The sequence below is a fragment of the Lissotriton helveticus genome, chromosome 6 (assembly GCF_964261635.1).
Source record: "Lissotriton helveticus chromosome 6, aLisHel1.1, whole genome shotgun sequence".
In the NCBI taxonomy this organism is placed as follows: domain Eukaryota; kingdom Metazoa; phylum Chordata; class Amphibia; order Caudata; family Salamandridae; genus Lissotriton; species Lissotriton helveticus.
In genome coordinates, this window is record NC_136067.1 from 19,542,540 (window position 1) to 19,557,902 (window position 15,363).

General features: G+C 41.8%; 1 protein-coding gene across 1 annotated transcript; it reads left to right on the forward strand.

The window, feature by feature from the left end:
• Nucleotides 1-744: 744 nt before the first annotated feature.
• Nucleotides 745-13,042, forward strand: LOC144761695 (uncharacterized). The gene is made up of 5 exons (XM_078646961.1): nt 745-963; nt 4,581-4,663; nt 5,596-5,792; nt 9,641-9,790; nt 12,899-13,042. The coding sequence occupies exons 1-5, from the start codon at nt 745-747 to the stop codon at nt 13,027-13,029; spliced, it is 780 nt and encodes a 259-aa protein (XP_078503087.1). The 3' UTR covers nt 13,030-13,042.
• The last annotated feature ends 2,321 nt before the right edge of the window (nt 13,043-15,363 follow it).

Sequence of the window (15,363 nt, forward strand, 5' to 3'; positions counted from 1 at the left end):
AGATCTTTGTTACCCCCGGATAGAAAAGCAATATCCTATGAAGGTCGTAAAATCAACCTATCAGGGTACATTGAAGATATCCTTGAGTTTAAGGGGCGGAGGATAGCTGGAAAAATGTATGTAGCTCATAAAGGCTTGAATATTTTGGGCTCGTTCCACCAAGGCTTATTTGGAATGGTACTTAGACCAGGATCAAAAGAACAAGTTTTGGTTATAAGAGACCATCCTGATCTGGAAGACCTTGTAAGCCGGTATCCACATGTATTCTCTTGGGAATTGGGGAAGATAAAAGGGTTCCAACATGAAATTATTGTAATGGAAGATGCCTCCCCGGTTAAACATAAGCTAAGGAATGCCCCTTTTAGTATAAGACAAGACTTAGAAAAAGAATTAGATTCTTTGTGTACTAGAGGAATAATTGAACCGGTGGAGTCCTCTTTATGGTTGTCCCCCTTAGTAGTTGCTCGAAAACAAAATGGTGAGTTGAGAGTCTGTGTTGACCTTCGTTGCCTGAATAAGGAGATATGGATATATTCTCATCCTGTCCCAAACATTAGTGAAATGTTGGCCACACTTAAGGATGCTAAGATCTTTACAAAGTTAGATTTAGCTTCAGCCTACCATCAGGTTGAACTTGCCCCACATTCAAGAAATCTCACGGCATTTGTTTCACCGTTTGGAACATTTCAGTATGTACGTATGCCCTTTGGTCTCTCTTCGGCAGCGTCAGTATTCCAACGCCTAATGTCAGAGATGCTGAAGGGGATCAAAGGTCTTTCTGTGTTTCAGGATGATGTTCTTATCTTTGCTCCTGACAATGCAACACATGACAAGATTTTAAATGAAGTGTTGTCCAGATTTCAAGAGAATGGTGAGGTGTTACGTAGAGACAAGTGCGTTTTCAGGGTTAAAGAGGTTGAGTACTTGGGACACTTGGTGAATGAGAATGGTATTTTCCCAAAGGTGAGTTTAATAGACTCAATTGTTAAATCTAAAGCTCCTTCAGATAAAACAACTCTTAAGTCTTTTCTTAGCATATGTGAGTTTTACTCTCGTTTTGTGCCGGATTTTGCGAGCAGATTGAGACCTCTCTCACGTATGTTAAAGAAAGGAGTTGTTTTTGAATGGAATAAGGAGTGCCAGGATGTGTTTGAGTGGGTTAAACAACAGTTGACATCTTCTAAAGTTCTCAAACATTATGATCCATCTCTTTTGTGTACTCTTACGGTAGATGCCAGTAATGTAGGGTTGGGTGCAGTTTTGACTCAAAAGAAAAATGGAGAAGTTAGGACAATAGGTTATGCATCCAGGGTATTGTCTGCATCAGAAATTAAATATTCGGTCATTGAAAAATAATTACTGGCATGCTGGTGGGCCGTTATGAAATTTAGGAATTTTATTTGGGGACGGAAGTTCTGTCTCCAAACAGATCATAAACCTCGAATTTTTATTCTTAGTGGTAAGAATGTAAGGGCTTCCACACCTAGAATTTCAAGGCTTTCCTCAAAATTGCTTCAGTTTGATTTTTCAGCTGAATACATCCCTGGTTCAAAGAATGGGTGTGCAGATTTTTATCCCGTTCTTCTGACATAATTGAAGTTAAAGCAGAAGGAGGAAGTTTAAGGAGGAAGATAAAGAAGATTTTATTGTAGCAGCCGTAGACATTCCTCATTTGTGTGCAGTGTCAGAAGAGATGTGGCGCAAAGCTCATGCAGATGACTCCTCTTTAGCTAAGGTGATGAAGTTTGTGGAAAGTGGTTGGCCTAAAGAAAGGAACTTATCTTTTGACTTTAAAACTTTCTTGCAGGTCGCAGATGAATTAACCATTGAAGATGGATTGTTGCTTAGGGGAGACAAGTTAGTCCCTCCGATTACATTGAGGGCAAATTTAGTTAAGAATTCTCACGAAGGACATTTAGGAGCTACTTTAACTAAGAAAAGAGTGCATTCTTCCTTTTGGTGGCCTTCTATGGATAGTTTTGTTGATGAATATGTAAAATCATGTGTTATTTGTTCTAGTTGTGATAAGGCTACCAAGCTACGCACTTCTCTGCTAACTCCCATTGTGTTGCCTTCAGCTCCATGGGTCAAGTTAGGGTTGGACATTGTTAGTCCTTTTCATGCGCTCGATTCTTCATCAAGATTTGGTTTGGTCCTCATGGACTATTATTCGAAGTGGCCAGAAATCAAATTTGTGAAGGAGGTGACTTCCAGGACGGTTATTCATTTCCTTCATGATGTTTTTTGAAAGAGGGCTATCCTGAGTTTTTGATTACAGACAATGGCACGCAATTTATTAGCTTGGAGTTTGAAAGTTTTCTTCAAGGTTGTAGTATAAAACATTTAAAGAGCTCAGTTTATCACCCTCAAACCAACGGTTTGGTTGAGCGTATGAATAGGGTGTTAGGCGAATGTATCCAATGGGCGTTGTCCAATAAGTGCATAGTTGCTAATTCAGTGAGGAGTATGCTGTGGTTTTACCGCACTACGCCTCATTCAATTACAGGTGTGTCACCTTTTGAATTGCTTCGCGGACGCAAAGCTGCAACTTTATCGTGTTCTGCGTGGATGTCTAAGTGAGTGAAAGGGAACGTTTGGACTAATGAGGGTGTTAGGAGACAGGTTGAATCTGTTCAGTGCAGACAAAAATTGTACTTTGATGATAGAATGCGAGTTAAAGACATTTGTGTGAAGCCAGGTGATGTTATGTGTGTCAAGAAACCGGTTCATGTACAAAAAGGTCTTTCTCAAGTTGGTTCTCCATCAAAAGTCTTGGATGTGAAAGGTAATGCTGTTAAACTCAGCAATTTTCAATGGTGGAATAAATCTTGGGTGTTAAAAACATCCACTCACTTATTTCCTGTGAAAAATAGTTCCCAACCAGCAGCAGGTTCAAAGCTTACTCATTCAACTCTTGTGAATAATGGAGATCAACCTGGGAGTTCTAAGTCTTGTATAGATAGCGACAATGTTTTAAACCCAGACTGTAAGAGGAGTGATACTTTGAGGCGTAGCATGCGTGTTAAACATATTCCTCTTAGATACAGGAAGTGATGATTACTCTTTGTATATTTTTATCTCATTATTAGTGTCTTATTCTTTCCTTTTAGACAACATGTAATCTTTGCTATTTTTTATTGTTGTTTTTATTCTTTTTTTAATTTTGCTTATGTCAATTTTTCCTTTTTGTCTTTTTGGTAAAGGAAGACCCTTGTAGTAGCTTGGGTTTATTTTAGAGTCATGTTTATTATAAGGGAAGACCCATGTAGTAGCTTGGGTTTGTTTTAGAATCTTATTCATATAGAATGTCTTTGTGAATGTGTTCTTTACTGAATGTTCTATATGTGTCAGTTGCCAGCCTTACTCTGTAGCTACAGTCGTCCTGCTCTGATGGTCCAGCGTATCATTAATAAATCTACAAACTGGCTGTAAACAAGAGTCTTCATTGCTTGATTATAACACAAATATTTTCCCCTTGTTTGCTTAGAATAATACGCCCAGTAGCCAGTGAGGGTGTGGCGACTTCCAAAGTAGAAACGCCTTTCATTGCAGTATGGAAACATGGGTTATTGAACATGCAGCAAGGGAAGAACTGTTATTCCATCAAAGGCATGTTCATAGCATGTTCTTCTATTCTGTAAATTTGTCATGAAGTTATGATAATCCAGAATATGCAAAAACACAATCACTGATTGCTTAGTTCAGAAATCATTCTAAACTATAATAAACACTATATCTGTGCCTCTTTATAATTCTATAACTTTATTCATTTGCTTTCAGGCTTCTTTCTTTTTATTTTGGTAGAATGTTTGAGGTTCTCAAACACATGCAGCCCAATGTACTAAAGTGGGTGGGGGGTAGATCATAACGAAGGGAGGGCAGAAATTCTCTGCGCCTGCAGATTTTGCCCTCTCTGCATTACACTTGTAATTCAGAGTTGTGGCACAGTTTTTTTTTCACATGCATTTTGCCAATTCAAAATTATCTAGTGTGAGCGAGACTTTGTGTCCCCTAGCATGATTTTCTGAGGCTAAACCCCACCTGGCAAGATTTTCTTAAGGTTGGTAGTCGCTGTAGGTCACAACTGTAAGTGTTGAGAAAACTGCATCTCGAGTAGAAAATCTACTTGAGCGGTAGAAAGAAGCAGCGCTCTCTGGTGCACTGCGTATTGCCGTTCACACTGTTTTTAAAGTGCTGAACAAGTTCCGGTGCAAAAAATCAGTGCAAGCAGTGCGACGTGCCAAATTCTGCCAACTCGCTGAACTCTGAGGAATATATGTTATCTTATGTATCTCTGCCCAATTCCAGAATGGAACTTTGCGTGTTCCACAGACTATTTATCAAATCTTAGTAGATATGGCCCTGTTCTGCTCTCTCCCTTTGACACAAAGCAGCACATCAACTTTGGTTGCTGCTCTTTGTTGAGTCAAATGTTAGTAATTCTATCCCTCGGTCTTTACCTGTCTCTAAGTCTGTCTTTGTCTCAGTGTATTTGTATCTCTTGCTATCTGCCTCTGCCTACCTATTTCTCTATATCTGCCTGACACTCTCTTTCTGTTGTAATCTTCATTCTGTCTCAGTTCTTGCTTGTCTCTAGTCTTCGACTCTTCCTCAAGTGCCATTTGGAGTTTACGCTGCATCTCTTTTCTACGCCCCAAAGAATGTAACTCTCTGCTACATTCAAATTCCATCCTCTCACTACTAGCTGCTGGAGCATTTGTTTTGTATTTATTTTTGCATTATACTGTGCACCCTATTTTTATTTTCTTCTCCTTATCCCAAAAACATTTCAACCCAAAGATTGAAAGTCCCCTACTCCAGGCACCCAGACTCATTCTTACACCTGCATGTTTTTATTTTTTGTATAAAAACAAAGTGATATACAGAACTTTAAATTGAATTTCTCTTTCCTGCAAATTGCCTATTATGCGAGCAGTGTTTTGCTCTCCACACCAGTAGCTGCTCGGGTATCATCACACAGTGCCCTCCTGACGTCACTCTCTGCGTCGCAGGCCTAGAGAACAACACACTGGGTGAGTGCAACGTGTCACTTATTTGTAACACGTGACCCCATTGGAAGCCTTGTTGCCATTGATGAAGGTGCCTGAAAGCTTCCTGTCTGAACTCTTGAATGCCCCGCCCTTGTGTCCACAGGGAACCAACTTCTGTTTGGATAATATGTTCTGTTTGTTCTAAAGTCCAGAATCCTCACACCCAGAGCTCTTTCTTGCCTGCTTTCAAACTCATAATTTGCAAACACTCTATAGAAGAAAACAAGCGCAGGAAGTGCGGAATTGTGGAAATGGATATAAAAGGATATGACGTAAAACTCAGCAGTAGAATGCCATGGAGTAAGCAGCATTGTGGGAGGAGGAAAGTGTGACACCCAATTCATAAAACGTTCAGAAAAATGTATTGCCTAAATAAATTTGTCATGTGATGAATAACATAGATCTATTTTTTTTTTTAAATGAACACCTGAACTCTTGCTCAAACACATTAAAGATGAACAAGTAGTGGCTGTACCTGTTTCACCACCGATAAATCACCAGACTCCTTCAAGATGACCCTGTATGTGCTGCAACTTATGCTCAGATCTGTTTTATGTTACATCAAAGTATGCATTTTTCCAACAGGGATCGATATTATTCTAACTGCGTTCAAGGACTGTCTGGATCCTTCTCAAAAAGCAGCTTGTGGAAGAGAGTTATCATTCAAACGCTCAGAGTCCTCTCTATGGACAAGCAGAGTGTGCTGTGACTCTGATTTCTGCAACAGCGGGGACGTTAAGTGTACGTAAGGTTTGTGAACTGAAAACTGTAACACAGGGATGGACATGGTACATGCAGTCTGTGACTCCCACATCAGTAACGCAGGAGATGCATAGGGTATGTGAGGTCTGTGACTCCAACATCTGTAACAGAAGGAAATCTCAGGGAATGTGCAGTCTGCGACTCCAACATCTGTAACAGAAGGATATCTCAGGGTATGTGCAGTCTGCGACTCCAACATCTGTAACAGAGGAGTTGTGTCTGATACATATAGTTGGTGACACTCAAAACTTTAACACAGGGAATGTGTAGGGTACGTGCAGTCTGTGACTCCCACATCTGCATTGGAGGAAATGTGCGGGGTACATGCCGTTTATGACTCTAACATATGTAACAGAGGAGTTGTGTATGGTACGTACAGTTGGTGACTTTGAAAACTGTAACACAGGGGAAGTGTAGGGTGCATGGAGACTGTGACTCCAACATCTGTAACAGAGGGAATGTGTAAGGTACGTGCAGTCTGTGACTCTGACATCTGTAACAGAGGATATGTGTAAGGTACGTGCAGTCTGTGACTCCCACATTTGTAAAAGAGGGTGTGTGCAGGGTACGTGTAACCTGTGACTCTGATATTGGTAACTTTGGAGATGTGCAAGCGACATTTAGTCTATGACTCTGAAATATGTAGCAAAGAGAATGTGCTCTGTAGGCACAGCAACAGAGGGGGTATGCAAGGTACAAACAGTATGTGACTCCAATATTAATAACAGATCAGATGTGTGTGGAAAACTGTAATACAGGGGATGTGCAGTGTACATGCAGACTGTGACTCCAACATATGTAACACAGGAGATGTGTAGGATACGTGCAGTCTGTGATTCCCACATTTGTAACAGAGGGGATGTGCAGGGTACATCCAGTCTATGACTCTGACATCTGTAGCAGAAGGGATGTGCAGGGAACAGTCGGTGACGCCATCTGTAACAGAGGGCAAGTGAAGGATGAATATACTTTGCTCCTCTGATGTCTAGAGCAGAGGGAGTAGCAGAATAGGTACAGTAACAGAGGGAATGTGCAGGGTAAGCCTGTAAAGGTGAGTGAGGGTGTGTTGAAAAGGATGCAGGATAGGGGAGCAGTGGGGCTTGTGTGAGTGTGGTCGTGTGGTGTTTGCAGTGAGTGTTGTGTGTGGTGCATGCAGAGGTTGTCAGAGGGTGCAAGAGACACTGGAGAAAGACCCTATGGTGTTGTCTGGTGGACCTTGGCCATAACTCAAGGATGAGCAGCTGGGTTGGGGTGCGTTGGATGAGCAGATGACTGCGAAAGGGACTCTTTAGACAAGTGCTGTGACTAGGACCTTGGGATGCCTCACAAAAGGGACTCTTGAGACAAGTGCCTGAACAAGGTCCTTGGAATGCCTTCTGGCAGGGACGCTTGAGACAAGTCCCCAGACAAGGTCTTTGTGATGCCTTACAGCAGGGACACTTGTGACAAGTGCCCGGACAAGGTCCTTGGGATGCCTCACTAATTGGACTCTTGAGAGAAGTGTCTGGACAAGGTCGTTGGGATGCCTCATTGCTAGGACTCTTGAGACAAGTGCCTCAACAAGGTCCTTGGGATACGTTTCGGCAGGGACTCTTGAGAGAGGTGCCTGGAAAAGGCCCTTGGGATGCCTTACAGCTGGGACTATTGAGACAAGTGCCCGGACTAAGTACTTTGGATGCTTTAAAGGCAGGGACACTTGATACAAGTAACTGACAAGGACCTTGGGATGCCTCATGGCAGGGACTCTAGAGACAAGTGCCCGGACAAGGTCCTTGAGATGCCTCATGGCAGGGACACTTGAAACAAGTGCTTGAACATGGTCCGTGGAATGCCTTACGGCTGGCACTCTTGAGACAAGTGCCCATAAAAGGTCCTTGGGATACCTCACTAAAGGTACTATTGAGACAAGTGCCCGGACAAGGTCCTTTTGGATGTCTTACGGCTGTGACTCTTGAGACACGTCCCCAGACAAGGTCCATGGGTTGCCTCACAGGTGGGCCTCTTGCGAAAAGTATCCGTACAAGGTCCTTCTGGATGTCTTACCACACGGACTCTTGAGATACATGCCCAGACAACGTCTTTGGTATGCCTCCAGACAGGGACTTTTGCGCAACGCGCCCAGATAAGTCCTTGGGATGCGTCATGGCAGAGATACTTGAGGGCACACAAAAGGGTAAGAAACGGTCACCGCGAGGCGGACACAGCACTTGTCGCCTAGGCATGGCCACGGGGACATGAACACCACACATTTGATAGCAAGTTGAATCCCTGAAGCCGCAACCTAATTGACTACGTGACAGAAATAGAGCTGTCACAGCAATTGAAAGCGAATAATGACAACCAAGAAGGGACATCATGACTGTAAGGTTGATGCATTGCCGGATTAGGTAAGTTATTGTTATTAATATGTAATTAGGTATAGGATGTACACTGTATAACCTGTTATGAGATGACTTGCGTTGTAATCCAAAATAAGCCAGAAATGAGCATGTTGATGACCAATACCATCATGACAAGTGTGTAACAACTAGTGATGTGAATAAACTGTGGCAGTTCTAATGCCAGAAAGATCTTGGTTTCCAGAATTGATGGAAAGAAGGAATGTCCGGAAGGGTCGTGAGATGCTCGCACAGCTGGTGGGGGAAGGGTGTGTTAGTGGGAAAAAGGCACCAAACAGCAGCATCAAAAGGTGGCAAATAAAGACTTGGAAAAGCAGTGTAGAAGTGACAAAGAGAAAAAAAGCTTAGAGCAAGTAGGCAGCAAAGGGTGAGTTTGGTGAGAAACTGTTAAAGAGTCTAGAAAATAAGGAAAAATAGGAGTTCAAAGGGCAGCGAGAGTGGAGAAATAAAAGGGAGCAAGTGAGTGAGAGGAAGTATGAAGTAGTAGGTGAGAAAGCAAAGAAGGATAAGCTGTGGGGCCTTGAACAACACTGGAGCTGGGCACAAAAGGGTTATGACCCCAAGGGCCCGGGTACCAGCCAGGTAGTGTCATCAGCTTCATGGCTGGCTTGCCTTGCGGCTCTCAGTAAGTAGAAATAAGGGAGGTTTACAACATGGTGGAAACCACCCCTGGGGTGGAAGGAAGAAGCGGAGAAGGAAGAGCAAGAGGGCAGAATGAAGAGAGTGTGTAAGAGGACATAGATGGTGAAACAAATGTAAAGAAACGTCAATGAAAATGGAACATTAGATGGGCAAGTCTTCATTGGCCCGATTCACAAAGGTAAATTACATTTTAAGTAACTTTACAACTTTTGGCTGTCACTAGATCTGAGTGGAAATTACTAATGAAAAACAAAAACTTAAAACATCAGTAAGTGCAGCCCCATATAGGGTCAATCACTGCTACTGAGACACCCTCTATTAGAAAATAATGGAAGTAGGAGTTCAAGATAAAACCCAGTAGAAAATTATGTTAATATAATAATTGAATGTTCAATAGTTCAAAATGCAAATAAATATACATTAAGTTTATTTCTAAGTTACACATTATTGTATTAAATCTTCGTACAATTACTTTTTTATATTTACTATTTGTATATATGTGTGTGTATTGTTGCCCTTACTACTCACATACATGAAGCATTCAATCAAGCTACTCAAACCGCACACAATTCTACAGCACTCACTGATAACAAATCCTTTTCATAGACAAACATTCATTTGAGAAATCTTGGACTCAAGAGACAAATCTAACATTTCTGTAATTGCCTATAAAGTGGGGTGCCTAAAGCTATTATTTTGAGAATATGGTGATTGATACATGACTTAGCACCATCATTTTTATGAACAGAAATGTGCTTCTCAATTCCTGCCCCTTGGTTGTTTCAGTGCCTCCTTCAGACAACACACCCAACGGATACATATGTAAAGATTGTTTCAATGACCAGTCCGCGGACCCTTGCACAGCAACTGGAGTGGTTCAGTGCTCCCGGATGCAGAACGCCTGTGTTAGCTACTTTGGAACTGTCTCCAGACCTGGTGAGATACATTAATTCTTGCAGTTAAGAGTTATCTATCCTGCAGCACTACTCTTCAAGATTTTCAACTATTTCTTTAGATTGTAATTCAAGGATAATTATTTGCAACTCATAGAAACTCACTGAATGTATTCAGCAAACATCATCATTCTACAAAGCACACATCATGTAGATCTACCTTATGTTTGTTTTTGGTTATGTTTATAACCTGGTATCTGATCAGACGGTCTTCATATGGTGCCAATGTCCTTTCAAAAAGTGAAACCACATTGTTTGTGAAATGAAGTCTAAGGCTCCCGGGATGTGTGTGTCTTGTTACATCCATCCTACCCCTTGATAGCTGTTGCTGCACTCCAACAGGTCCATCAGCCTCCTTCATCAGCTTGGCCTTCACTGCTTTGGTTGGCGCTTGTCAATGTCTCCCAGTAAAGACTATGTGCAGAGTTGATAAAGCATTTAAACGGACATGGATAACCCTTGCTTAGAATAAAGTGTAATCTATACATTATAGGGGACAGCTTTGTTCCTCTAACATTTGTCCTGCTGGTCTTAATCCATGTAAGTCACCTGTTGTACTGGGAGAGCTCAGTTCCTACAGCCAGAAGGCCACCTATTGTAACATTATTGTATAATATCCAAATTGCATTCCAATACTTGCTACAACATACCATGACATGGCTGGATGATGCAGTTCAATGAGGTATGAGGTGCACACAACAGTGACTTCTTACTGATAATTAAACCAGGGCTTTGAACATGTATTTGATGTGATTAAGCAAAGGCAGTAAAAACACAGTTAAGTGAGATCATTTCAAATCAAATCATAGATTGTAAATCATTTTGTCCAACCTGTCTGTAGAGGACACATATTGTGTTAGATTTCTCAGGACAAGGATACAAAAGTGTGTCCAGCCCTACCAATGTTTGGAAAGAAACATTGTGGTCTATATGAGCAACTCGAGCAGGGCTCGGTCTGCATTTTGCTATCTAAGGAAGCATGAGGCTGATGGGGTGAATAATCACAACCAGGGCTTCCATGTGAGACCCAAATGGCAGGTGTGTTTTGCTAACATGAAGATGGTGGGTAGAAGGGTGGTTCCTCTTCTTGACAATAGATGGCAAACCTTCAAATGATATCAAGGTGATGATAATGTCACAACTTCAGATAATCTTTATCAGCAAAATCATGCATATGACTAGTTCAACTGGAGTGAGACAAAACCATGTTTATGATTTCATTAGTACTGGTCGAAAATCTGAGTATATCATTCCAAGGAGAGTGTCTACTGGATTTACAAATATCACTATCATGGTTGTCATAAGTAGAGGAGGAAAAAAATGTGAGCACATTTTAAAAAGGTAGAAACCCATTTGTAAAATTTCCATGAATGTCCTATCTCTCCACATGTGGATTTCAGGGTATAATATATTGTATCACAAGTATTGATAAAAGAAAAGGTAACGACTGATTTCACTGATTGGAAAAATAGGTCTACACAGCCATACTCATAATGTATTCATCTAATGCCCTGATCTGTAAGGCTGAATACAATAGGTGCAGCTGCCAAATATTGTTTATAACCAAGAGAGGGCCTCACATCCATGTCAAATTTAGAACTAGAACTCAAATCCTCATCATCATTTACCTGGAAACTGCAACTCTTGGCAGTCTGCTTCTTCCTCCTGTTTTCAGCAATTAGCACCGGGACACCTCCGCCGGAGGTAGCTGTCGCTCTACCAACTCCAAAATGAATCATGTGAAGAGATGCATTACTGTGTTTGATATGCCTTATATTTTCCCTAAACTCCAAAATGCCAGTTGATGCACAACCCTATAACTACAAAATCTAAGCACAATAAATACACAAGATTACTTTTGGTTGTCCTGCCTGTTGGGGGAAGAGATGATAAGATATATACGTAAATGCCAAACAATACCATCCCCTCATTCACTGCAATTCTTACCTTAGAGCTATGACTATCTATGATCGTGTGTCCGGACCCCCATAGAGAGCAGACCTCTGAACTGAGAATAGGTAGTCTCTCGTTACCCTTGGCTAAGAAAGGGAACCCAAGGGATAGCGGAACCATATACCGCCCCATTAGGTATTTCCCGAGAATTCCAACCGTGAATCTCTTCTGAATAGCCATCTACTGCAACAATATTTGCAAGAAATTGGTAACATGAGATATCTCCAAATGATAATTATGGCCTAATTACAGATACATTCAAATGGTCTATGACATAACCAATTTAACCTTGGTTATTGTTGTAAAGTGGGGATAACAAAAGTCGTACAGAATATACTACTAACAGCAGCAGTTTTTATAAGGCGATAATTGAAGCCCACGTGTAAATCAAGAAACGGGAACTAATATTAACAAGTGATTCTCTATATCATTCCAGGGGTGATTATATACACCCCCTGGCCTTCGCAGATAAATTATTTGTCTTTATAAGGTGGTCATAATAAGGAGACATCACCGAAAGGCGTTGACGCAACTAAACTGTATAATTCAAGTCTCCAACACCATAATTGATATGCTGAAGTGGTAGCGACGTAACACTGGTGCTAGTAGATCGGAGCAAGAATATACAAAATTGTATCCAACAATGTTATGTTGTAACTGTTCTGTCTGCTTGTAATTGTGAAGGTCGCAATTATTTGTATTGTTTTATTTTTATGGTTTTTCTTATTTTAGATAAGGGATTTAGTGCAGTTATCCCTTTTGTGTGTCAATTTTAATGTACTCAAAATAAATGAATGTTTAACTTTCCTCAAGTTTTTGTTGTATGTAACTTTTACGTCATAAGGTTCATTATTTTAAACCTGTATTTAGCTGTGCCTTAAGGGAATCCTTTTGTCTTATTCAGCACTCTTAGTTCCCACCATGATGACATGTATGGACCGTCTGTAACACTTACAATTCAACAATAATTCCCAGGCCCTGGAACCTGGGTCAGGTGGACTCCAACAATTACTGTTGTGGGTCAGTGGCCAATCTGAGCCCCTGGGTACTGGGATGGGAGTGATTTCCTTCCTAAATGCATAAAATCTTGATCTGACAGCAATGTTAATGACTGACTATTGTTTGTGTTTTTCAACAGGTGTAGCTGGGAGACCATATAGCGGGAAAGGATGCTCTACTCGAGACTTCTGCAAACTTGGATTTTTTAACCTGGCAGGAGTGCAAGCCTATGATTATGGTTTAAAGTGTACCCCTGCCCTGAAAGTTTGAAACCTTCATTCATACCCCACAGACACTCCTACTTCTGCTTAGTAATTGTTGGTAGAAACATTCTTAAAGTTCAAAAAGTATGTGGAATGCAGTGTCTGTCTGGTCTTGTAAAAGGAAGCATTTGAACTCATGTCATCCTCTCTGAGACAGTGTGCAAGTAGCCAATGTGTTCAGTACCATCCAGGCCGGCATGCAGTGTAACCACCAGCATCTCTATTCAGCCATCTTAACCACCTGAGCATCTCAGAGGCTTATCGTAGATTCATGCATTGAGTGGTCCAAGCCCTGCCCTGCAATCACCCATCAATACCGTCTTATGGTTGAAGAAGGAGCTTGTCCTGATGTGCTATTAATGCTGACTTCTTGAGTAGCCATGAACAGCCATTCCTGCTTTTCTTCTGCTTCTTGGTTTTAGAGCTGAATACCTCTTCTAACATAAAGTAATGGAGAATATCTCGCACAGATGTGTTGATGATGTCAAAATACAAGAGCTCAGGGTTAAGGGTTCATCTCTCCAATGTTAATGTGCAGTGTAATCCAGCTATCAGCATGCTTTGTGCCACAGCTATAACTCATAATAGAAAGAAAATATAGACCTGCTTTATATTGCGCGTTGAAAAAATTAAAAAATCTTAGTTTACACCACTTCATCTATGATTGGTCTGTTTCTTTGTTGGCTAGCTAGGGGTTGGGTGCTTCATGACAGAGGGGTAAAAGGAATGAAGGTGAATACCATACCAAGACCAGTTACTTCAATCAGGATGATGGATCAAAGAAAGACCTTCAATGCAATGCAGGCAACAGAATGAAGACCCAGGGTCTGATATTATCAGTTTGACCTACCCATGCTCAAGACCTCTGATGGAACCCTCACTGTCGTCATGACATGGGGGATGCCTTTACTGATATTACGGTGGAGTCCAATGGAGGGCAGGTTGTACCAGAGTGAAGTTTAAGACCATGGCCTGATTTAGATCTCGGCGGACAGGTGACTCTATCACTACCGTGACGGATATCCCGTCCGCTGAAATATAAATTACATTATATCCAGTGGGATTTATCTATTGGTGGATGGGATATCCGTAATCATAGTGACAGAGTAACCCGTCCGCCGAGATCTCAATCAGGCCCTATGTCAACTAAATGGTGGACTTTAGGTTTGCCATGAATTTCACTTCATGAAAGTCCAAGCAATCATTCGGGGTTGTGACAACTAAGTCTCAGCTCGGGAAGCTGGGTATACTATTAGCTGATTACACCTTAATATTTAGTTGATAGAGGGAAAATGAAGTGGTTCACATCATAAATCTCTTTACATTGACTGGGGATAAAACATGAAAATGTTAGGTCTGATTACAACTTAGATATGAGACAACCTCTGACAATGTTGCCAGTTTACCTGTTCACTAACTTCTCTAGAGTTCCAAATATTTGTAAAAAACATGAAGGAAGGGAGTAATATACATAATAAAGAAAATATTTGCAGCATCATAATAGGAGTGACTGTAAGGAAATCAGATGTATTGTATGGTGCGGTTGTGTGTCCTCAACACTACCAACTCCTTTATGACCATTCAGGTTTTGTTTGTTAAACCTTAGCTCATCCCTGGGTATCTGTGGCTCTGAGAACTCAGGCGTACCCAAATGTAAAGCATGTAAAGTATGAACATATTTGAAGAAGAAAGAAAAACCACACAAGAAATTTGACAATTATTTATTTAAAATAGGGTATATTATTATGAGGGCGCTAGAGGGCGCAAAGGCGAAATGGCCGCCATTTGGTGAGGCTCCCGCAGCCCGGACCACATATCCTACAATTATCCTCACTAAATAGGCAGCCAGCTGGACGTAATGAGGCATGCACATGAAGGACCTTGATCCCCAGCCTCAGTGAAAATCTGGACCCGATCTGATGCCCACAGCCTGAGATCTGCTGCGCGATAGATTTCCCTGGGAGAGGTGCTGGAGCCAAGGAGCGGCGTACTGCGGTAGGCGAGTCCGCGGCTTGCCACAAGGGTGGTGGGCCCGGGCGGCTGGCGGCGGATGACGGTGAACCAAAACACGGCATCCCTACACTGGTGAGAGCAGCCTAAGAGGACGAGCTACAAACGGCCTACACGTAGAAGGCTCGCATAAGCGAGGAATGAGGAAAAGTGGACACTGAGGCAGCGGCCAGCGCCTGGAGCTCCTGGCAGCCGGGGAAAACGGAAGAGGATGGTGTAGATTTGGGGACAGATCGTAGGGCGAGCTGAGGCACCCACAAAGCAACCAGAAACGTCAGATAGCGTAACAGCGCCAGACCGTAGCGCTGCATACCCCACGACGGATCTAGGC